The sequence below is a fragment of the Cuculus canorus genome, chromosome Z (genome assembly GCF_017976375.1).
Source record: "Cuculus canorus isolate bCucCan1 chromosome Z, bCucCan1.pri, whole genome shotgun sequence".
Classification (NCBI taxonomy): Eukaryota; Metazoa; Chordata; class Aves; order Cuculiformes; family Cuculidae; genus Cuculus; species Cuculus canorus.
The window spans coordinates 12,866,854-12,878,426 of record NC_071441.1 but is presented as its reverse complement, the minus strand read 5'-3'; the positions used below and the strand labels follow the sequence as shown (position 1 = coordinate 12,878,426).

General features: G+C 44.4%; 1 protein-coding gene and 1 long non-coding RNA gene across 3 annotated transcripts; one reads left to right on the top strand and one right to left on the bottom strand.

Annotated features, from left to right (window-relative positions):
* Window positions 1-419: 419 nt before the first annotated feature.
* LOC128850385 (uncharacterized) lies at window positions 420-6,922 on the bottom strand. Its single transcript, XR_008447747.1, has 3 exons — window positions 6,783-6,922; window positions 1,569-1,636; window positions 420-688 (listed from the first exon to the last, which is right to left on the bottom strand). It is a non-coding gene; the product is annotated as an uncharacterized LOC128850385 (long non-coding RNA).
* On the top strand, window positions 1,782-9,152 carry CD180 (CD180 molecule). Of its 2 annotated transcripts, XM_009559605.2 has the most exons (3): window positions 1,782-2,518; window positions 5,207-5,373; window positions 5,993-9,150. In XM_009559605.2, exons 1-3 carry the CDS (start codon window positions 2,429-2,431, stop codon window positions 7,716-7,718), a joined length of 1,983 nt encoding a protein of 660 aa, XP_009557900.2. In that variant the 5' UTR covers window positions 1,782-2,428; the 3' UTR covers window positions 7,719-9,150. The 2 variants fall into 2 exon arrangements, with proteins under 2 accessions (XP_009557900.2, XP_053910174.1); XM_054054199.1 differs by lacking the exon at window positions 5,207-5,373 and having other exon boundaries at window positions 1,787-2,518; window positions 5,993-9,152.
* The last annotated feature ends 2,421 nt before the right edge of the window (window positions 9,153-11,573 follow it).

Below are 11,573 nucleotides of genomic sequence, written 5' to 3'. Positions count from 1 at the left end.
CATCATTAAAAGAAGAAAGCATACAGAAACGGAGATCTCCCTCTGTTTCACACAAGAAGTGCATCAGCCTGCCATGTCCCTGGGTGCCGCAGCCATGGTTACTGAGAGGCTGAAGCCTGGCCAAGCCTGAGCCCGCTGCAAACACCTACAGCAAAGCTCCCTGCTAGCCCCAAAATTCCCTCCCTCTAACTGCTGCCATAACACTTACCTCCTCCCCATTGACTTCTTTATGAGCAGAAGGAGCAAAATTAACCAGACGATGAGCACATGTAATGAATAATTCAGACACCTCTAACCATCACTCACTTTTACAAAGCTCAGCAGTTGCTTGTGCACATGGATAAGATGAACTTCAGCCATCTCACACCAATTCCATAATGAATTCTTCACTAGCAAAAATTGAGGCAGGCCCTGGAATTATTTATTTGCATCATAAAGCTTCCCATTTTCTCAAAGCCACCTCCATCACAAAATAAATTTCTGGAGATATTTATACCCCTTTATGTCACACAGAATTTCCACAACACATAGTAATGCACTTGCACTGCAGGAACAAGCAGAACTACCTTCAGCTGATATCCCATACTGATTTAAAGGACTTTTCTTCTGAAACAACATATTTATCTTAAATCTGAGGTTTCCGATATAGGAAGTTTGAGGAAGCATCCACGTCACTGGAGCTTGTAGCCTGCGAGAAACAAGGCACAGGGCGCAAATGTAAGTACAAACTGCTGTCAGCCAGGGAAGTGCAGTGAGGCAGACTACAACACCCCAAACCTTAGCATGGAAAGTAGCAAACAAACAAGGAGCTAATACCCCAAACAAGAAATTCCTCTTATTTTTTTGCTATCAGCTGCAGTGGGACCAGGATTTCCAGAAAATGCGGAACTGACTGGGAAAGAAACAGAGCTGTTAGTGGGATATGGAGTGACCTTTTTAACTGGTCATTCAGATAAGTTATTTTCTCTCGAATTTTATAAATAAAGGAGGATATTAAAAAAAAGACACAGCCAAATCAGATCAGCACAGAAGCATCCTAGCAGCAAACAAATATAGCAGCAGGGCATTGATGCTGTCTCCTCTCCATGCTCACCAGCTGCAACAGCACACTCAACAGGTTTAGGCAAAGTTGCAAAAGAGGATTGGCTCTGAACTGGATTTTAAGCTTTGCTCCTGCCATGCTGATCACTCCCCCCACCCCCGCAGGGATAAGCACAGCACAGCTCAGGTAAAACCTGACGTATGCATCAGCTTTAGCTACCAGTGCTGCTGTGGCCTTCATACACTATTTCAAGAGCCAAAGTTGTTGATTTTGTGTGTGTCCCTGGCACCAGAGAACTCCAGATGTCTCGATCGTCCTGTGTATGAAGTGCTAAGGGACATGGTTTAGGGAGTGTTAGGAATGGTTGGACTCGATGATCCAATGGGTCCTTTCCAACCTTGTGATTCTGTGATTCTGTGATTCTGTGTATTGAGCTTGGTGCTTTCCAGGTGGCACCTTGATTGCTGGAAGCTTCACTGATCCAGTCAAGTTACTGGGGCTAGATCAGCTCTGTGGTTCAGCTCACCTGTCATCTCCACATCGTGCTGGGGACCATTTGCTGAATCCAGTACGTTTTCATCACGCCTTTCTCTACTAGGTGGTGTAGAAAAAGACACAGTTAAGCCTTCTGAAAACAGAGTTGCCTAGCTAATATCTCTGTCACTTAAGAAAGGAGAAGACAGGCTAGAGTGCAGTCTCAGGCAGCACGTAAAAGACACTTCCACCTGCAGCCATCCATATTAGAGAGGGTTAGAAGTATTGTACCCCTTCAGAAAAATTATCATTACCTCTGATCTAAATACAAGAGGGATAGGTTCATTGTCAGATTAAATGATTGTTTTTCAGCTTTACTGTTTGTAATGAGAGAAGCACGTTTCACATTGTGATCCTTTTTGCAGCAATATAGGCACAGGTCTTGTTCCTATATTTCAGTCATTTTACAAGTTCTTGTAACTTCCAGAAGTGATGCACCAGTTTTGTTCGATTCAATCTTTCCATTGGATTAAATTTTCCTTTGGGGCGACATTGCAGACTCAGCTGTTGTTTTCTCACTCTACCTCCTATTTCACGCTAAACTAACCCTCCCATATTTAGCGGTACAAGTATAAAGACCAATTTCCCTTACTTTCAATTTTTTTAAAATCTTCTGCCCCAGAACCGCATCAGTGCACAGTCATTTGACTGTATTTAAAATAGGGAAGTTCCTCTTTCACTCCAAAGTTACTGTTTTTCTCACACTGAGCCCAAGAGGTCCAGCAAGCATTTCTTTACAACCTCCTTTCCAGCCAACTCATGAAGTTTGTTCGATCTTCGCTGCCCTGTCTTACCTTCATTAAGGTCAAATAGCACAAGATTGTCCATTTTAGCAACCTGCATCACTCCACCATGGCCTGGGAGCTACACCTGTTGCTTTTTACAACACTTGCCTGCATCAGCTGCAAAGCATCCGGCACTGCAGAGACTATGTGCGTGGAGGTGAGTGACAGCTGCCAGTCCCTCTAGACATACAGGAGCTGTGTCTGTAAAGGATCAGTCTCTGGTGAATGTTTACTTGCTTTCAGTTCCCAAGGGGCTTCTTTCAGGTGGCTTTGAAGGCCTTTATTAGACAAAAAAGGTGGGTGTATTGAGATGTGTTCTGGGACATCAGTCACTGTTCCTACTTCTTACACCCATGCATCCATGTACCTTTATGCTCTCTTACCATTGCTGGGGACTTTGGAAGCCTGTCAAACCAGCACCATACTTCACCTCCCAAGAGGACTCAAAAGGACAATGAAATTTCACAGGGGTGTTCAGCAGATATCAGAGCTAGACAGGGGACACATGAAAGGATTTTGTCCCTTATGCTTGTGCTCTCCATGCAGGAATTTGTACACAGAGGTGGGATGATGGTGTCTCTATTTGCTGTTTGATTGATGTGAGATACCAGATGAGAATGATAAGAGAGTACCAGGGGTTTTCCATGGGTAGGGAGAAAGTCTGACCTATAATTTGCATTTGTTTGTTTGGATGGGTTTGTTGTTTTGGTTTTTTTTTGAGGGGGAGACAAGGGAAAAAGAGCAAGGATTTTAATTTAGGGAAGAAACACCATGGAAACCCAGCCCTACACAGTACAGAGCTGGGGCCAATAGCATATTCTTCACTGAATTAAATGTACAAATCTCCAAGCACTCTGTATTGCACAGTAGGATCCTCCAGGGAATGGTTGCTCCTCAGCTCCTTCCAAGAGCTGTTCCATGCCCTGAAGCACAGAAAGAACTTGCTTTCTATGTTAATTAAATGGCAAAACACAGACACTGTTCTCATTTATAGTGACAGCTGAACATTTTTTATCTGTCGAAACCACACGTCACGGTAGTTAGCTCCACAAGTCCTTCTTGGCTTACCAGTGTTGAAAGCAGTGGCTTTTCTAAGTCTATATTTTACCATTTCTATAGTCACCAGTGCTATACTATTTTGGTGTTTCTAGGCTGGAGTAAGCCCCCATGCTACAGTGGGTACTAACCTGTCTTGCTTCCCCAAGGTTGTGCCAAGTGCCTGCACGTTGCCGAGCTCCAGCTGGGCCCCAGCACAGGGAGGTGCCACACTCCGCACCTGCATGGGGCATTTCATTGTGATAGTCCCTTTCCACTCCCTACCAGCACCTCTGCTCACGCCAACGGGGCTGTGGCGTGCTCCCCAGCACCCTTCAGTTACAGGACTTGTGTCTGTTGGAAAGGAAAATATTTTTCACCGTGTCCAGCTTGTGGGTTGAAACAAATACTGCTCTTTCCCCTCCAGTGAGGTTACCAAGTGCATCCACTGCCCACCTGCCTCTCCTAAGCCACAGATAGGTGTGATTTTGTCCCACTGACGATCCCACGCTGACAGAAAGACTTGAACCTCATGCACCATTCCCCCAGGGCCCATGCATGTGCACCTCAACAAAACTCTGCTGAGCCACGTGCTCCTGCCCCACACGGCGCACACCTCTGCCCACCACAGACTCTCGGCTCCAATGCACTTCTCACTGGACATTCCATCTTCTCTGTTTGCTTTCTATAAGCCCAAAGGCTAATACAAATAGCTTCAAACCTCACTAAAATGGTCAGGCTGGCTGACTGTGTAATATAATAGGATGATAGGAATGGTTGGACTTGCTGATCCATGAGGTATTTTCCAACCTGCTGATTCTACGATTCTATGACAAACTTTTCCTTCCCTGCAAGCAGAACATCTCTGAGCTTCCTGGCAGGATATTTCCAACGCTGTAACTCCCACGTAGCCTGAGGGACCCCAACCCTCCCAGGCTGGCCCTATAACCACCCAGGGCTTTCTTTAGCAGGGCTGGGTGAGGAGGCAGGTTGCACTCTGCTGGCTGCTCCCCTGCTCCCCGTCACTCTCTGGCAGCTGGGACGAGGGCAATGCTCTGAATATCCACACTGTCTTGAGCAGTGTAGTGAGCTACTCCAGGCCAGAGTTTCCCTGAATGGCATAGTCCTAGGCTCTTGTGGACTTCCATGTAATCCGCAGGCAAAAACAGGTCAATGAATTTTTCTGGTATACACAGAGTAGACTTCCCTACTTCAGTTACACTGAAAAGCCTTTGTGGGAATTTCAAAGACTCAGCATATCGTATGATCTTTGCCTAGCCTGAAAAAACCCTTTCTGCCATCCTCTTAATGCATCACATAACTGCAGTTCAAATCCAATTAATTGCACATGTTCCTTCTAGAAACATTCCCAGATCTGCTCTTTTTTATCTCTTCTCCATAAGGTTTTCTTAAGACTTCTCTTAAAATAAGATTTATTACAAGACTCAGGAAATTCAGAATTTAAAACTACTTCATGGAGATTATTTCTTAGGGGCTAATAATTCATCCAGAAGAGTAAACAATCCTCATATGTTCTACCTTTGATAGGAAAACTTTTGATAAGAGAGTACTACAGCTGACGTACACTTCAAATTAGCACGAGAGAGATTCAAGGCATTAATTTTAAAAATACACTCCACAAAACCTCAGGATTGTGCATCAGAAGCCTGCACCAAAACTTCCTAGGATTCTGGCTGCTACATTTTTGAATAATTAAAAATTCTATTAGTTAGTTTGTACTTTTTTACATATGATAGTTTAAATGTTCAAAGTACATACCTCTTGCAGTTTCACCATATGTCTTCCACAGATTATTGTAAATAAAAGTTATAGCTGTGATGGTTTAGGACTGAGGGAAATTCCTGAAAAACTACCTGTTACAACTGAAATCATTGACTTCAGCTTCAACATGCTCCCTGCCCTCCAGAATTCAACATTCTCTAAGCTGAAGTCTCTCCTCTACCTGGATTTAACAAGGTAAGGAAGAACATCATCGGTTCTGCACACCAGGTTGGTCAAACCATGTGCCTGAAGCTGGCTTCTGGGGCACAACTGAGGAGCATCTCCCTGCTTTCATAATGAAAACAACAGTAGCAGTTGCAGACAGTTGTGAAGTATTTGGCTAAGCAGAGGCTAATAATAATTTGCAGGACAGTGGACAAAATATAGGATTTCCATTGATTACTGCAGCTAATACAGTAGTGACAGCACAGTCACTAAAGCAATCCTTCTAGTCACTCTTCTATAAAGATATTTTTTCCTAAACCCTAGAGAAAGACAGGTTTGGTCCTTGTCTTTTTCTGTAGGAAAAGAGATTTCACTGTACTAAGCCTGATGCTATAAATCTCCTGTCTCCTTCTACAAACGCCTCCACACAACCATTATTTCAAGGCAGGTTTTCTTCTCACCAGGACCCTGTATTTCAATGTAAGCCTACAAATACCAGGCATGCATCACTAGAAAAGAATGACACATTTATCCTGGTAAAGGCAACTGATCATGAGTTCTTACAGAGAAATGCAGTTCGGGTTATCGTATACGCAGGAAGAGTTTTGCATGACAGGCCACTGACACTGGTTTCTGCTGCTTTCTCCAGGTGTCAAATCAACTGGGTGTACGATGGCGCCTTTCACAACAATAAGAAGCTGAAAACAATTGTGCTGACTGGGAACTTGCTGATGTTTCTGTCTGACACAGCATTTGCTGGCCCTCAGTCCCTGAGTCAACTTGTCTTAACACAGACAGGAATAACCAGTATATCTTTTATTCCAATGACAAATCTGGACAGTCTGGATACCTTCCTCCTGGGCAGCAATCACATCTCTTCATTGCAGCTCCCTCCCAATTTTCCAACTCAAAACCTCAAATACCTTGACTTTCAAATGAACAACATAAAAGCAATCACAACAGAAGATGTCCAAGTTCTGCAGAAAACCAACAATATAACTCTCATCTTTAAAGGCAATGATGTTTTACACGTTGAACCTGGAGCTTTCCAGTCCCATTTCTATAGTTTGGACTTTGGGGGCTGCACTGACATCCCTGGGGTCCTGGCAGGGATACAGAATTCCACAGTTGAGACCCTTTGGTTGGGAACATTTCACATGATGGAAAAGGAGAGCTACATAAGCCCAGATGTTTTACAAGGCCTCTGTGATATCTCTGTCAAAGATCTCTATTTGCAACTACGGCACTTCAGAAACCTAAATGCCACCACATTTCAGTGCTTGACCAAGCTCCGAAAGCTGGACCTAACTCAAACCCACATCAGCGTGTTGCCCCCCAGCATCAGTGGTATGAGCTTGCTTACAGAGTTAGTTGTCAATGTGAATTCCTTCAAACACCTCTGCAATATCAGCTCTGCTGCCTTCCCCTCCCTCACCCACCTCAACATCAAGGGGAACTTGCCGGTCCTGCAGCTGGGCTCTGGCTGTTTGGAGAAACTGGCAAAGCTTCGACACCTTGATTTGAGTATGAGTCATGTTGAAAGCTTTGACTGCTGCGACAAAGCACTGAGAGGTTTGAGCAGTCTTCAGTATCTGAATCTCAGCCACAACACAAAGCTCCACCTCCAAGATATGCTCATTAAGGATAGTGCTAATCTGGAGCTGCTGGACCTAGCTTTCACTCCTCTTCATATCAACGCTTCACAGGGTCCTTTCCGAAATTTACATCTCTTGCAAGTGCTGAATCTCTCCTCCTCCCACATTAATACTAGCTTTCAGCATCTCTTTCAAGGCCTGGAAAACCTCAGGCTCCTGGACCTTAGTCAAAATAACTTTGAGTCAGGGATCATGCCAGAGGACAAACTGTTCCAACAGCTATCCAATTTAGAGATGCTAATTTTATCATCCTGTGGACTGACAGCAATAGGTCACCAAGCATTTCACAGCCTCAAGAAGTTACGGCATGTTGATCTGAGCCACAACAAACTTAGTGCATTCAGCACAGATGCATTTTCAAGCCTCAAGAGCATCTATCTCAATTTTGCCCACAACAGGATTCATATTATACCAGATGATAAGTTAGCATCTCTAGCTGGCCACTACGTAATCAATTTAAGTTACAACCCTCTGGAATGCACATGCCTCAATATTGGTTTAATCACCTGGTACAAGAAGAATCTGGATAAAATTGAAGATCCTGAAGGGACAAGATGTTCTGAACCCAAATCGCTAGCTGGGTCTCAACTGGCCACCATCTCGCTCTCATGTGAGATCAGCACTGCAGGAGTCATCGCCATTGTCCTGGCTATTTTATCTTGCGGTGTCTTTTTCTGTTGGGGGGCTCGCTATTTTAAACGAAATTACCAACAACTATAAGTTTACAATCAAAATATAGAAAAGATGCATAGCAATTATATTAAGATGAAAGACAATTTACTGTTTTCCTTTGTGACTTGAATTTTCTTAACTTTTTTAATACCCTTTCTAATTGTATTATAAATTTTGAAAAATAACAAAAAATTTATTTGAGAACTGGAAAAATAAAACACAACTTGAGCCTTGAACATTAATAACTTCTGTTATTGAGAAATCCCACTTCAACTCAATTCAATTTTAGCACTGGTGTCCCAGCTACTAATGCACCTGGAAAGGGAATATCCAAGGACCAAAATGGAAACATTGCTCTCTCTAAAAAAAGGAAAACCAAACCACCACCACCACCCAGTGCAAAACAAACAAACAAACAAAAACACAAGAAAAAAAAGAACGAAACAAACCCTGACCCTCTATCAAATGCATTAACGTACCCTGCTTTGCTGAAAGAAAAAACTTTCTGTGAAGAACAGACTCAAGAGTGACAGTCACAACAGACCTGCTCCTGCAGGATTAACAGAAAGAGTCTAATCTCTCTGATTTCTTTAGAATGTTTTTGATCCTAAGAAAGCTCCAGACCATTGAACCTCTGCCAGTCCATCTCTTGCCCCAGGGCAGGCCCTGATCTGGGACTATTTACTAGATTCCATATTTAGCAGATTAGGAATGATTTCAAATTGAACCATGAAACCTGCAGATTTGATGAAAATTCTGCAGTTTCTTGGCTCTACATGTGCTTTGAATGGTGCAGAAAACCAATGCCAATGGTTAGGAGTCTTTCCTGGGCCAGCCAGAAGTTGACCTAGCAGGTGCTCCTGCTGCTAATAGCTACTTCCCATCACTTCTGGTGTGTACCTTCCTGGAGTGAAATTGGAGTTGGGCTGTGTTCTTTGCTCCAAAAGGATACACAAGAGCTAGAGGGGGGAAAAAAAGACATGCAGATTTATTACTTTTACTGAATGACTATACCCCTCTTACTGCAATCGCAAGTAAGTAAAACCAGTGACAAGACAAAGTATGTGCATTTGACTAAGGGTCTGATGGGAGCCTCACGTCTGTCATGTGTAACCATAGTGTGATTTACAGCTCTAGTGCTGACATTAAACAGGTCAGCCCTGCTACAGACATGACTTCCTCAAAGTGTAACTGGCTTACTGAGGTGGGATTCACCTTTCTCAAACAGAAAAGAGGATCTTTGCTCAGCAGTTTACAGGGCTTATTGACAGGGCTTTAATCCAGACTTGAAGGGGTAGGAGAATAATATCAGGCTTACCCAAAACAAGTGGAGGGACAACATAGCAAGGTTAGAATGATACGGTGCTGGTGAGGTATCTCAGTCTGCCTGTCTGAGATATGCTGGGTACACTGGAGCACAGCTGAAATTGTACAGAGACAAGCCAGGGGCTACTGGAATCAAGAGGGAAACACCAGTGAAACACCTCAAAGGAATTAAGGGGTGTTCCTCTAAGAAGGTGACATGTACACCAACACATGCATCATGGGCAACAACCAGGTGAGGAGTGGGAAACCACTGTGCAGCAGGAAAAATATAACATAGTTGTCATCGTGGAAACATGGTGGGGTGACTCTCACAGCTGAAGTGCTGCAATGGATGGCTACAAACCCTTCAGAAGGGGTAGGGAAGGAATGAGAGGTAGTGGGGTAGCCCCATATGTTAGGGAGTGTTTGGGTTGCCTAGAGCTTAACGATGGTGAAGATATGGTTTAGTGTTTATGGGTAAGAATCAGGGGGAAGGCCAACAAGACAGATGTCACGGTGAGAGTCTGTTACAGACCTCCCAAACAGGATGGAGAGACAGACAAATGATTGTATAAGCAGCTGGGGGAGACCTTGTGATCACTAGCCCTTGTTCTCATGAGGAACTTCAATCTTATCAGATGTCTGCTGTACAATACAGCAGGGAGGAAACAGTCTAGGAAGTTTCTGGAGAGTGTGGAGGATAACTTCCTGACACAAGCCTATGAATGAGCCTGTCAGGGAAGGTGCCCCACTGGACGTCTTGTTCATGAAGAGAGAAGAACTTGTCATTTATGAACAGAGAAAAGCTTGTCAGTGATGTGATGGTTGGAGATCATCTTCGGCATCGTGGTCATGGAATGATAGAGTTTTTGATTCTTGGAGAAGTGAGGAGAGGGGTCAGCAGAACTGCCACCTCAGAATTCTGGAGGCCATTCCTTGGTCTGTTTAGGAGACTGGTCAAGCGCCTTCCCTGGGAGGTAGTCCTGAAGTGCAAAGGAACCCAGGAAGGCCAAGCATTGTTCAAGGAGAAAGTCTTAAAGGCACAAGAGCAGGCTGCTCCGATGTGCCAGCAAATGAGTTGGTGGGGAAGACCAGAGTGGCTGAACAGAGCGCTCTGATGAGAACTCAGTTATAAAACGAAAATTTGTGCCCTTTGGAAAAAAGAAGCGGGCCACTCAGGAGGACTAGAAGGATATTGAGACATTATACACCCAGCAAATAAGAAGGGCCAAAGCCCAACTAGAACATAGTCTGACTAGTGATTTAAAAGATGATTAAGACTGTTTCTATAAATATATCAGCAGCAAAAGGAGGGCTAAGGAGAATCTCCAGCCTTTGTTGGATGTGGGAGGAAACTTAGTGACAATGGATGAGGAAAAGCCTGAGGTACTTAATGTTTTCTTCACTTCAGTCTTTAACAGTAAGACCAGTTGTTCTCCAGGTACTCAGCCACCTGACCTGGAAAACAGGGATGGAGACCAGAATTGAGACCCCGTAATTCAAGCCCAAACAGTTACTGACCTGCTACTCCCCACAGACATGTACAAATCTATGGGGTCAGATGGGATCCACCTGAGAGTACTGAAGGAACTGGCAGAAGTCCTCACCAAGACACTTTCAAACATTTATCAACAGTCCTGTCTAAAGAGGGAGAGCACACTTGACTGGAGATTAGCAAGCATGACACACATCTGCAGGAGGGGCCAGAAGGAGGATCTGGGGAACTACAGACCTGCCACTCTGACCTCAGTGCCAGGAAAGGTTATGGAGCAGATCATCTTGAGTAGCATCATGCAGCATGTACAGGCTAACCAGGTGATCAGGCCCAGTCAGCACAGGTTTTAGAAAGGCAGATCCTGCTTGACTAACCTGATCTGCTTCTATGAGAAGGTGACCCACCTATTGGATGAAGGAAAGGTTAAGGATGTTGTCTGCCTAGACTTTAGTAAAGACTTCGACACAGTTTTGCACAGCATATTCCTGGAGAAACTGATTGCTCATGACTTAGACAGGAGTGCTCTTCGCTGAAAAAAACACTGGCTAGATGGCCAAGCCCAGAGAGTTGTGATGAACGGAGTTAAATACAGTTGGCAGTCGGTCACAAGTGCTATTCCCCAGGGTTCAGTGTTGGGGTCAGTTCTGTTGAACATCTTTATCAGTGGTCTGGATGAGAGGATCGAGTGCTCCCTCAGTAAATTCACAGATGACACGAAGTTGGGTGGAAGGGTTGATCTGCTTGAGGGAAGGAGGACTCTACAGAAAGACCTGGACAAGTTGGCTGGATGGGCTGGAGCCAATTACATGAGGCTCAAAAAAGCCAAGTGTCGGGCTCTGCATTTGGGACACAGCCACCTCATACAATGCTACAGGCATGGGGAAAAGTGGCAGGAAAGCTGTCCATTGGAAAAGGACCTAGGGGTGTTGGTCGATAGCTGTCTGAATGTGAGCCAGCAGCGTGCCCAGGTGGCCAAGACCACCAACAGCTTGCTGGCTTATATCAGAAATGGTGTGGCCAGCAGGATCAGTGAAGTGAACGTCCCCCTGCACTCATCACTGGTGAGCCTGCACCTCAAGTCCTGTGTTTGATTTTGGATCCCT

Excerpts from the sequence above, each read along its gene's own strand:
- CD180 (XM_009559605.2), top strand. The coding sequence starts at position 2,429 with ATGGCCTGGGAGCTACACCTGTTGCTTTTTACAACACTTGCCTGCATC. Across the intron at positions 2,519-5,206 it reads CAGAGACTATGTGCGTGGAG|ATTATTGTAAATAAAAGTTA; the intron begins GTGAGTGACAGC and ends TGTCTTCCACAG. Across the intron at positions 5,374-5,992 it reads CTCTACCTGGATTTAACAAG|GTGTCAAATCAACTGGGTGT; the intron begins GTAAGGAAGAAC and ends TGCTTTCTCCAG.